The following is a 12,810-nucleotide window of genomic DNA, read 5'->3' as shown; positions in this document are numbered from 1 at the left end:
AATTTTGGACTGGGTGCCATTCATTTTTTTGTGAATAGCACTCAGACCAAACAAACAGATGTGTGAACCTGGCCTAAAGCATACCTCTAAGTGTTATTCACAGAGCAGGTGTGAAATTAGATTAGACAGCTCTGAAGATGTACCAAATATGTCATCCAGCAAGAATCACTGGAATTTGACACATCGGGACAGTTTTAGTAAATCTGTGTTAAGTAAACTCTTTAAAGTGATTTTCTGGTTTCAGTAAAGTTTTGTGTCCAGACACTGTTTGTTACAAACTTTTGCTTTAGTTACCCTCCTTAAGTCTAGTGCCAAGTCTCTGCGGCTACTCTAATATCTCTCTGTGGGGAGTGCTGACATCAAGTCTTCAGCGTTGCAGTCAATCACTGAGCGCAACGGGTAGAGACAGCACTAAGCGCTGAGCTCAGTGAATAGCTGCAGCATTTCAGACCAATAACAAAAACCGGGGCAGAGGCGGAAACTTGTCGCTGGGCCCGGGGAGAATGAGTAGTGTGGAATTTGATTTTTTACAACAAGCTTCACCAGGAAACAGAACTTTTCTAAAGACAGAAAAACATTTTAATCACAAATAAGTAAGACTCAAATTGCAATTTTACCTTGTTCACTGGGATGTATCCTTTGGAATCAATGGTAATGCCGCTCTGTTTTAGAAAACCCGTGGTTGGACTTGCTCCTAAAATAATAAACTTTTGCAATTAGTATACTCTTTTAGCTGTAGCTACAGTGGGTAGCAAGTTATTAGTCACCAATTAACTTACAAAGCATTAGAAAAAATGCATGCATTGCTTTTTTTTGTACTGTATTTCTCTGTATATAAAAGGACAATTAAAATGATTTTCCAATTTATAGCAAACAGGAGTATGACAAAGAGCTGGGGGAGTGTTGCAAAAACTATGTACATGGGAGGATACACAACAGTCAGAGGCAAAGGTTTAGAGGCTGACACAAATTTTGGTTTTCACAAAGTTTTGCTGCATGTGGTCTTATTGTATATACCGTATTTTTCGCTTTATAAGACGCACCTGATTATAAGACGCACCCCCAAATTTGGTGAAGGAAAAGAGAATTTTTTTTTTTAATGTTAAATGGGGTCCATCTTATAATGCCAGTGTCCCTCTAACAAATCATATAGGGTATATGTCCCTCATAGCCCCCCATCCTAAAATTAGCCCCCTTAATCTGGATAGGGCCCCCTTATATTGAATATAGCACCCTTGTGATGGCACACATTCCCCTGTGCTGCCTATGGCCCCCTATGGATTGCATACATTCCCCTGTGCTGCCTATGGTCCCCTATGGATTGCACACGTTCCCCTATGCTGCCTATGGCCCCCTATGGATTGCATACATTCCCCTGTGCTGCCTATGGTCCCCTATGGATTGCACACGTTCCCCAGTGTTAGATAGCGCCCCCATGCTGCTGCCCATGGCCCCTATAGATCGCACAAGTCCCCCTGTGTTAGATATCGCCCCCATAGTGCTGCCCATGGCCCCTATATAGATCGCACAAGTTCCCCTGTGTTAGATATCGCCCCCATAGTGCTGCCCATGGCGCTTATATAGATCGCACAAGTCCCCCTGTGTTAGATATCGCCCCATAGTGCTGCCCATGGCCCCTATAGATCACACAAGTCCCCCTGTGTTAGATATCGCCCCCATAGTGCTCCCCATGGCCCCTATATAGATCGCACAAGTCCCCCTGTGTTAGATATCGCCCCCATAGTGCTGCCCATGGCCCCTATAGATCGCACAAGTCCCCCTGTGCTAGATATCGCCCCCATAGTGCTGCCCTTGGCCCCTATAGATCGCACAAGTCCCCCTGTGTTAGATATCGCCCCCAGGCTGCTGCCCATAGTTAAATAAAACCCTCTTTCCTTACCTCCTCCAGCGCTGATCTCCCTCCTGTCTCCCTCCGTGCTTCTCTTCCTTACTTCCAGGTTCTCATTGCGGTCATGTCATCGGCACAGCAGACTGAGATCTCTGCCTGCCTGATCACAGTGGAAGCAGGACACCGGGGAGAAACGCTGGAGGGGGTAAGTAAAGCTTTTTTATTTTAGAATGAGCAGCAGCACGGGGGGCCAAATCTAACACAGGGGGGGCATGTTTCATCACAGGGGCGCACAGAGACATATAATATGCACCGCTACCCCAGCCCCTCACTGCGGTGCGATTTCAGCACCACCGGAGATGGACAGCGGCTGTGCATATTATATGAGCGGGAGCAGAAGCTCAAACGCTGCCGCCGCAGCGTTCACCTGCCCCCAGCAGCGCCCCCACCTCCCCTGGACCCTGCAGTGTACATATATATATGTATATATATATATATATATATATAACCCCCCCCCCCGTATATTCGGCTTATAAGATGCACCCCCTACTTTCCCCAAAATTTGGGGGAACAAAATTGCGTCTTATAAAGCGAAAAATACGGTAATTTTCTTCCCCTCCCACCCACACCTCCATTCTTTTTTCTTCTTTTTTCTTTTCTTTTGTATACCAAATATGGTTTTGGTGTTTACTTGTTAACAGGTTTTATCTCTATATATTTATATATAAAATATTTTTGATTATTATATCTATAATTAATATTATTGAATTTAGTTTGTATGTAATTAGTGACGTGCCCACAAGGTCGGAGGTTACCTATCACCAGGCCGCGGTTCTGCTCCTGGGTCGCCGTGGTAGTTTTGCCCGCTTCCATGACCCCAGCGGTGTCAATAAAGACGGGGATGGGGATGATGGGGTAGTTGTTCATGACGCCCACTGTGGTGTGCGGCCAGTTATCAGCCGCTGCTGCGGGATGTCTCTCTGCTGGGGTGGATGGTGACGCAGCTCAGGTGTTACAGCTCTACACAGGTAGAGCTAGGTCCCAGGGAGGATGTTAGGAGCAGTAGTCGCCTAAGGTGCAGGGGCGTGATGAGAAAAGCACTGGCAGTAATGGGACGACACACAGGGTGCAGTTCAAGTTCTTTACTCACTGGAAGCACACCGCCGTTGGAGCACCGAGCTATGCTGTGATGGGCTTCAGCCGATCCCGGATACTTCAGAGGTCGAGGCCGGTGTTTCCTTCTGTGCGTCACCTTTTCGACGGTTTCCCTCCACCCCAGCTCCTGGGCCGTGGAAAAAGTCAGGGGTGCCTTCCACACTCCCCTCGAACCCTGGGATCTCCCTTCTTTCCTAAGAACCAGGGGTTGCTTCCAGCTCCAGACCACAGGTCTCGAACTGTCTGTGTCTTTGCTTATCTCCTCCTGAATGCGACCTGGCGCTTGCTGCGCCCAGAGCTGACTGACTACTGTGTGAGATGGCTTCTAACTCCCTTGTTGGTGCCCCGCCTCCGGGTTCCTGAACTAGTGGGCAAGAGGTCCCATACATTATGATGGCCACCCCATCACCTACCCTAGCCTAGTCCCAGTGGAAGAGCTCCCGTGTTATGTGTTGGTTGAGTGTGTTGTTGGTTGTTTACCGGTGACAACCTCCTCTGTATCCGAGATGAATTCTGCACCTCGGGTGAGGTGCAGTACCCTGTGGCACCTGAAGTCGCTGGGCGCCCCATTAGCATTGATATCATGCCACTTCCGTGGTTTACGATATATGGTAAACTTCAGTGTTATATACTTCCCTGCTGTTGAAAGCTCGGGACGAGCTGAAAGGTACTGAAATGTGAATAAAGGACTGAATTATTTCACAATCTAAGTGAGTGCCGGGATTTTCTTTACTCTGGGCCAAATCCTGACTGACTGTGTGGGCAGCAGCCATGAACGTACAATTTGAAGAAGAGGAGAAATTTGACCTGCCGATGGAGTGACACACCTGTGCAGATCGGACTTTGTACATAGGCTTTCTCCAGAACCAGTTTGTTTTTCCCGTCTTGTACCTATATATATTTCTGACTGACCAGTGCTTGGGGTTTATCACAACTTATGTTTTTGTCTGTCCATCTGCTTTTTGAGGTGTGCCTACATGTTCTCAATGGGTTTGAGAGTTTGGAAGTTTCCTTGCCATGGAGATAAAATTTCAATGTTTTGTTCACAAAGCCACTTAGTTGTCACTTATGCATTGTGACACAATCTCCAGACCACTAGAAAAAGAAATGTTCATCACCGAATTGCTCCTGAATTGCTGAGAGAGGTTGCTCTTGGAGGATGTTTAGATACCATTCTTTACTCATTGCAGTGTTCTTAGGCAAAATTGTGAGCGAGCCTACACACATAAATGAAAAGTAACCTCACATGTGAACGGTCTAAGGATACTTTATTCTTGACGTGACAGAGAACTCATAGTAGTGTTCATCTTTTCTGTTTCAATCATTTTTCCAGATGTCCCACACAGCCTGAAATGGGTTTTATCAAAGAACATAACTTAATGCCGATTCTCTGCAGTCCAAATTCTGTACTTTCTGCAGAATGTCAGTCTCTCCTTCATATTTTTTCTAGGAGAGAACAGACTTCTTGAAGCCCATCTCAACTCCAGGCCAAGCTTGAAAAGCCTTCACCTCACTTTGTTAGTGCTGAACCAACCCCGTAGTTAAATAATCTTTAGGAGACAGTCCAGGCACTTGTTGGACTTTCTTCAGCATCCTGAAACCTTCTTCACAGCAATTGAACCTCTTTCTCTTTGAAGTTCTTGACACTTCGAAAAATTGTTGATTTAGGGGCAATCTTGCAGCAACATCCTTACCTGTTAAGGTCTTTTGATGCAAAGAAATGATGACTGCATGTGTTTCCTTGGAGGTAACAATGGCTAACAGAAGAAGACAATAGTTTCAAGTGTTCTCAAAATATCTCTGAAATTATGTAGGCAGGTATTTATATGGCAAGACTGAAATTAAGTGGATAATGATGGTTTTTTTTATTAAAGAAGCAAACCCAATTTTTATTTTTATTACCTTAGCCATAATGTTTGGTTCGGATTTACAATACACTTATATTATGATTATTTTTGAAAAAAGTAAACAAAAAAAAATAAATACCAACCCATAGTAAGAGCCCCTCAAATGAGGAAAAGTCAATTAACTACAAATTTCAGAACGGCATAATGAATATTTAACACTAGAAGTCCCAGAAATTTCGAGCTACCCCCTGAAGTCCCGAAAGAGGGTCAAATGACCCTTAGTCCAAACTGACCTAACTAACTAGAAACTAAATGGCTAAACTCAATGGAAAACAACAACCTCCTGTGGTGCGACAGTAATGGCCTTAATTACAGAACAAAAGACGGTGATTATAGGATGTTAGCTAAAATCCTTCAGGTCATTCGACCTGTCTCTGGCTTCCAAAGGTAGAAATGTTAAATGACCCCTCTCTGGGACTTCTAGTGTTAAAACAAACTCAAACTTGAAATTCGGTCATTTTTGACCAAACAGAACAGCAGGGTTAAAGGGAATGTCAGCAGGTTTTTGCTACCTCATTTGACATTAACATCATACAGGCAAGGGGATTCTTAATCCAATGGTGTATCACATAGATTACTTGGTGCAGCCCTTCTGAAACAATGAAGGCTCTCAATAAAGATTGTGCATTGACTGTGAGATGTCAATCATAGCAGGAGACAGGTAAGTTTCTAGTCCTGCAATGTTAATCACAGGATAATAAACCCTTTAGTTAGAATTGCACACGCACTGATAAGAGAACCACAATTGCTTTTTGTCTTTTTAACCTTTACAGCATGCTCTCCTCAGGTTACATAGCAAAAACCTGCTGACAGATTCCTTTTAAAATGTCTGTGTATGTAATGTAGTGTAAGTGCAATTAAATACTCACTGATCACCATTTTCCCCACTTTCCAGCGTAGCTCCAGTACACTTCTCACTCATGTGAATGTCAAAATTGTGTCTCACTGTATTACACAGGAATTAAGTGTGAACTAAAAGTCATTTTTACATTGTAAATTTATGAGGCATCAAAACTAGGCTCAATTGCAATATATTGTAAAATAAACATCTGTGTGATCTAGCGAGTCAGAATTTCAGTAACGTGATTGAGAAGGGTACAGGAGAGGGGCTGGAAACAGGGGAAGATGGTGATGGGTGAATATTGTATAGCTCTTTACATTACATACACATTTAGACAGGTTTAAGTAATAAAATAATTCTTGGAAGTGCTTATTTGAGTTAATTGTTATGGCTAGGAAGGACTGCAATTTTTTGCAATTAATCTAATCACTCTTCATAACAATCCAGAGTTAATGGAAATTGACACTATAAAAACTGAAGCAAAGTTTGTGAAAAACAAAATTTGTTTCCGTCTCAAAACTTTTGGCCACAACTGTATAAGCTGTGTATGTGCCCACAGCTCCCCCAGTGCATACAGGGAATAGGTTCCCAAAGGTGTGAGTCGCTGCCAAGGTTTACATTGATTTCTGTTGAAGACAATTGTCGGGAGACATCTGTTACCTCCATACTCACCTGCACGCTGCAGTCACTCTCACCAGTAAAATGATAGCAAAAACAATACAAAAACTGCTTGATTGATTTGAGAAATCTCTGGTCAGGCCGAGGACAATTAAATATGTCTGCCATGCAGTTGTGTGAATTAGTCCTAAATCGTAAGTCCACAACACAAAGATAAGGACTTTATTTCAGTGGCATTAATTTCTACTTACCTATTCCAATGACACAAACATCAGCTCGGAGAACCTTCCCACTCTTCAGCACCACTTCTTTTAGCTGAAATGCATAACATTAAACATGTGACGCCAGGCGAAATATAAAGACAAGGCCAAGATAAAAAATGTTGTCAAAATTGTGTGAAAATATTGGAAAAAAAGAGTGTGGAGCTCCACAGCAGGGCGTGAGAGTGTGAAGCTGACAAAGATATAATTTAATAGCTAAAAATGGACAGTGTTCAAGAGCAGGTGAAGAAATCACAGGGCTTTTTTATTCTGCCATGAACGCAACAGTTCAACCTACCATTAGTCTTTTTCAAGCACCTATGGTAGGTCGAAACGTTGTACTCATGGCAGGATGGAGAAGCTATGTGATTTCTTCATCTGCTCTGGGACTCTGTCAAAATGTATCTATTGATTCTTGCTGCCAAGTGGACTCCTTGGATTTTTTTTAACAATGCGTTCACCTATTTTTGGTCTTCTTGTAATCTTTTGACGTCCTGTTTTGAGTGCTAGGAGCCCTCCTTGGTTGCCCAAATTATAATTTAAATAAAAAAGTGGCATAAATTAGGACAGAAATATACGCCAGACCCTAACCAGAGTACAGGGTTACACAGAGCGATTGACTAGGAGGCACAAGACACCTAGTGCTGTAGTGATAATCTCTTGCTGATTAAACCCTGATTTTATTGAAACAGCAACACACAGCCCAGTAAATAACACATCGCTGGAATTAGGGTCTCCACCACTACATCACACTGCTCTCATATCACATAGCAAAAACCTGAAGACAAATTCCTCTTAATGGAAGTCAAAAAAACAGCACTGACAACTTCAAATGTTTGAATGAATTAAGACAGAAGCTGTACTGAAAGAATTGTGGCCTTTTCCATCACTTGTTGTATTTGGTTTTGTTGACACTTATTACAGGGGGCTTTTAGTTTGTACTGGGAATCAGAAATTGACAAACATTGTTATCAAATGTGTACTCGACTACACCTTTAACTGCAGAGACATTCTACAAAGAACATATTTTGTACAGTAAAAGTTTCATTCTGTTTGGGAACCTATGGACAATGTTTGCTATCAATAGATTGTGAACACTAGGACTGAGCATATCCGGACTGTAAAAGTCCGGATCCGTGCGGTTTCAAAGATGCCCAGGTGCCGGGCCCGGGATTCCGGGTGCACGATTTGGATCCGACACTGGGGAAAATAATTGAAAAATAAAGAAAAACAGGATTAAAACAGCGTTTCATACTTACCGAGAGTCGGTGTCATGGCGGCACACTGCTTCAGGGTCGCACATTTACTTTGTAGGCATTGTACTGCGTAATAGGCTCATCGCATACACACAGCTTTCCACGCTTTCCCCGCCCACCAGCCGTCCTGTCCTCTGTGATTGGTGGCAGGCAGACGCGACCCCAGCATGTGACAGTGTCTGCCTGCAGTCATCGCGGCTCAGTCATAGGCTACACTCACAGCCAACAGTCGTGCTCTATGGCCGCTAGCTGTGAGATGTAGCAGAGCTGGATGTGTCGTCGTGGGACCTCGTGTGGATTATGCCAGACCTGCAGGGTGTTTGGGGTTAATAAAGTGGTGAAGGAGGGCTCTTTTTTGTATTTTATTCCAAATAAAGGATTTTTCTCTGTTTGTTCTTATTTACTTTCATTTACAGGTTAGGGTGATGCAGGTATCTCATAGACGCCTGTGCCATCACAAACCTAGGGATTAGAAGCAGCTGTGCGCTGTTATTAACCCCTCATTACCCCGATTGCCACCGCTCCAGGGCAAGGTGAAGAGCCAGTATAGCACCGGGATTGTCACATCTAATAGATGCGGCAATACCGGGTGGCTGCGGGCTTAGAATACCAGCCCCCAGCCGGCTTTATTTTGACTGGGAATGAAAATTAGAGGGGACCGCACGTCGTTTTTTTTTTTTTTTTTAATTATTTATTTGAATACAAAAAAAAGCCGCATGCAATTTCTCTTAGGTTGGAATCACACTTGCGAGGGACTCGCGCGACTCTGACAGCGCATCACCGGCACAGCCGCACACTTCTGACAGAAGCATGCATGTGTTTCTATGTGCATGCACGCTCATGTTCAGAGAGCGCAGGCTGTGGCGGCTGATGTCATACCAGACTTGTACGAGTCTGACATCACATCACCGGCATAGCTGCGCACACTTCTGACAGGAGTGTGCATGTGTTTCTGTCTACATACACACTCACCATACTGACCCGCTGACACTTGCACTGCTTTCACCGCCATCCTGCCGCCTGTAATTGGTTGCAGTCAGCTGACACACTGCCACTCAGGGTGGGGGTGCATCTAACTGCAACTAATAACATGCACCGGTGGGCTGGCAAAACAATGAATACTGAATACTGAAGAGGAAAGTGTGACCCGGAAGGAGTTTGCCGCCATGACAGCCTGGGTGAGTATTCCGCGCGCGCTCCTACCCCCCTAATCCCTTGCACCAAAGTTTTTAATCTCCGGATTCTGGTCCCCTTTGATTTATATGGGCACTGGATTTCGGGGCAGATCGGACTTTTTTTTAATTGAGCGGTGATCCGCCGGTCCTGGTTTTTGGCCAGTTCGATCAGCTCTAGTGAACACAAATAAGTTCAAAAGCAATGGGGCAAATCCTTACGGAGGTATTGTTCTCTTAGAGTCACCATGCAGTGGCTTATAGCGCCTATAGCTCCATGAAAATGAATGCGAATGCAGAAGTTACATAAATAAGCTAATGCTCAGATTTGCCTTTGCTTAATACTTGTTTAAAATAAAGCATCACATTGAAGTCAGTGCAGTGAAACATAGAAAAGCGGAGACCTCAGAAAATATGCCCGACTCCTTTGCTGGCTGCAAAAGAAAATTAAGCCCATGATTTAGAGTTCTCACAAAGAAAACAGATGATAGATTTGTCAAGAAGTTTCATAGTGCATAAATATATACAGTATATATATGTATATATACAGTATATATAAATATTATACATATACAGGGGTAACAGTAAACTGCATAATCACATATCAATTACATTTGATTGCATGATATTGCTTAAGTGCTGCTTCTAATTTTTGTGTATAGATAGACAGACAGACAAACAGACAGACAGACAGACAGACAGACAGACAGACAGATAGATAGATAGATAGATAGAGTGTTTCCCCGAAAATAAACCCTACCCCAAAAATAAGCCCTTTTCAGAGTAAGGCTTAAACTTAAGCCCTACCATGAAAATAAACCCTAGTTGCAGTTCAATAATGAAGTGTCCATGCAGCTAAAAAAGTTAAAGAATACTGCAGGACACTTCATTAAAGAAAGCAGATACCCCCAAAAGAAAGACGACAGACCCTGCAATCATACTCACCAGACAGGAACTCTGTGGAATGCGAACACCTGTGGTAAAACACATCGAGGACATGCGGTGGAATGCATACACACCACACACACAAACACACACCACACACATACATCCGGTGATACCATTCTGCTCCAGTGACCTTGGAAACTGAGGAACACAAGGACCGGCAGTAGAACACGTCAAGGACCTGAGGTGGAAAGCATTGATGTGTTCCACCGCAGGTCCTAGATTCACTCCACCGCACGTCCTCACGTTCACAGAGTCCCAGGTCGCCCTGTCTACTGGAAGTGAGGTGTATGTGTGTGTCTGATGTGTGTGTGATCTGTGTGTGATGTGTGTGTGATTGCCAGCTGGAAGCAGATGAGGACCACTGTAGAGAAGACAAGGACCTGCAGTGAGTGGCCGCTGAGTACATGAGAGCGATGCAGATGACCGGGGTATGGCAAGTATGATTCTCCTGGGGAAAGGTTCAATTTTTTTGGGTGGTAAACTTCCCCCAAAATAAGCCCTACCCCAAAACTAAGCTCAAGCGCTGGGAAACACGGAAATAGATAGACATATAGGTATAATAGATAGATAGATAGATAGATCTGTACCTTTCCTTCTTGTTCTCTTAATTCAGAAACTTCTGTCTGCATGTAAAACTTCACTCTGTTGCTTTCAAACATCTTAGAAAGAAAAAAATACATTTGTAATATGTTTTTAATATTTTAGCAATATATTTGAAGCACTGCAAACACAACACAAGATTTAATGTTGTAAATATAATTCACGAAATACAACAGCAAATCTGCTAAGCAGAAAAAGTGATGCCCTATAGTCCAAAAAGTAACAGGAATTACAGCAGGGACTAAAACTTAACTTTTACTAGTACATAGATAAAATCAGTAATAACAATAATAAGGTGCTTGTGCATAAATTGTGCAAACAACAGCAAAGTGCCACATGGCAGCGCATAGGCTTGATCTCACCCAAGCTTCATCCATGGGCTGGACTGCACATCGGTCCCAAGGTGAAAGGTCACAGGCCGGAAGGATCAGGTAGACAGGTATATTACAAACCCTGTTGTGCCCCGTGAATGAACTTCCGCCCTGACAAGGGCAGCACCCAAGTAGAATGTCTGCCCCACAACCAAAAAACAAACAGTTCCTCCCGACGCGTTTCCCTCTCAGTAATGAGAGTTCCTCAGGGGAGACGGAGGAAAAAATTGGGAGAGATCAACCTGCAGTGGCAGGGATCAACACAGGCCAACAAGGTGATGATAGGATGCACACTGAGCGGCTATGTCCGGATTTTGCCCACTGTGACGTATTTACATATCACTGGGGACGCTCCTGTCAGTATAACCGGAAATTACCTATTCCAATGCTCATCTCTGATTGGTGAATTTAGCCGTCAGTTGATGGATCTGCGCTGACTTCCGGTCCGGATCTCCCAGAATGGTATCTGATTGTGGGAGGGCTCGCGTGCAGGGTTCCTATTGGTTCCTCTGCGCCCCAGTATGGAGCGCGGTAATATGCGTTTGGCACTGTGGTATGCAGTCTGTGACTGCGTGTAATCTGGGCGCGATGCGCTCCAACCTGGAACGCAAGGGGGCGGTACCTGTCGCTCTGATTGTGATCTCAGACGCCGGCATGGTGCTGATTATCGGTTTCCATCATGCTCACAGTAAGTATAGCTTTTTGCACAGATGTGGGGGTTTACATGGTTTAAGGGTGTATAAAGGCATTAGTTCTATCAGAGACTGAGCGCCACCATTTGCCCAGCACACATAGGTCCATCACCTTGTTGGCCTGTGTTGATCCCTGCCACTGCAGGTTGATCTCTCCCAATTTTTTCCTCCGTCTCCCCTGAGGAACTCTCATTACTGAGAGGGAAACGCGTTGGGAGGAACTGTTTGTTTTTTGGTTGTGGGGCAGACATTCTACTTGGGTGCTGCCCTTGTCAGGGCGGAAGTTCATTCACGGGGCACAACAGGGTTTGTAATATACCTGTCTACCTGATCCTTCCGGCCTGTGACCTTTCACCTTGGGACCGATGTGCAGTCCAGCCCATGGATGAAGCTTGGGTGAGATCAAGCCTATGCGCTGCCATGTGGCACTTTGCTGTTGTTTGCACAATTTATGCACAAGCACCTTATTATTGTTATTACTGATTTTATCTAAATACTAGAAGGTGGCTCGATTCTACGCATCGGGTATTCTAGAATTTACGTATTGTGTAGTTCATGTATGATTTTTTATATATATATATATATATATATATATATATATAGATGTTGTTGTGTGCAGTTACCAAGTGTTTGTGTAGGGGCTGTACATGTTCTGGGTGTTGTCTGGGTGTGACGGGGGGTGAGAGCGGTGTTGTATGTGTGTTGCGTGTGTTGCGTTGTTTGTGGAGCGCTGTGTGTCTGTAGCGTTGTGTGTGTGTTGCGCGGTTTGTGTGTGTGTGGTGTGTTTTGGGGGGAGGTATGTTTTGTGCAATGTGTGTGTTGTGCGGTATGTGCGTATATTTGTGTGTGCCGCGGTGTTTGTGTGTTGGGTGTTGTGTGTGTGCAGCGTTGTCTGTGTGTGTGGGTGTCTGTGTAGGGCAGTTGTTTGTGGTTCCCAGTGTGTGTGTGTGTGGTGTGTGGTGTGTTGTGCAGTGCGCGTGCGTGTGTGTGTGTGTGTGTGTTGGGGGGAGGTGCGCACTCCCAAACGTGCTCCATCCCCTATGCAGCGCACTCCCCATCGTGCTCCATCCCCCATGCAGCGCACTCCCCATCGTGCTCCATCCCCTATGCTGCGCACCCCCCCATCGCGCTCCATCTCCCA

General features: G+C 44.4%; 1 protein-coding gene across 5 annotated transcripts in view; it reads right to left on the bottom strand.

The window, feature by feature from the left end:
* AIFM3 (AIF family member 3) overlaps positions 1 to 12,810 on the bottom strand; it is a 122,269-nt gene that overhangs the window by 23,217 nt on the left and 86,242 nt on the right. For 3 of the 5 annotated variants that reach the window (XM_075324579.1, XM_075324594.1, XM_075324586.1), the window contains exons 13-16: positions 10,594 to 10,665; positions 9,463 to 9,492; positions 6,622 to 6,685; positions 618 to 694 (exon numbers count right to left, since the gene is read on the bottom strand). In XM_075324579.1, the coding sequence (XP_075180694.1) occupies positions 618 to 694; positions 6,622 to 6,685; positions 9,463 to 9,492; positions 10,594 to 10,665 (243 nt within the window). The remainder of the gene's footprint in view (positions 1 to 617; positions 695 to 6,621; positions 6,686 to 9,462; positions 9,493 to 10,593; positions 10,666 to 12,810) is intronic. The other 2 variants (XM_075324602.1, XM_075324610.1) reach the window with 1 other exon arrangement.

This window comes from Anomaloglossus baeobatrachus, chromosome 1, assembly GCF_048569485.1.
Source record: "Anomaloglossus baeobatrachus isolate aAnoBae1 chromosome 1, aAnoBae1.hap1, whole genome shotgun sequence".
Taxonomy (NCBI): Eukaryota; Metazoa; Chordata; class Amphibia; order Anura; family Aromobatidae; genus Anomaloglossus; species Anomaloglossus baeobatrachus.
Note: the sequence above shows the minus strand (reverse complement) of the source record. Positions and strands in the feature narration are given on the sequence as shown.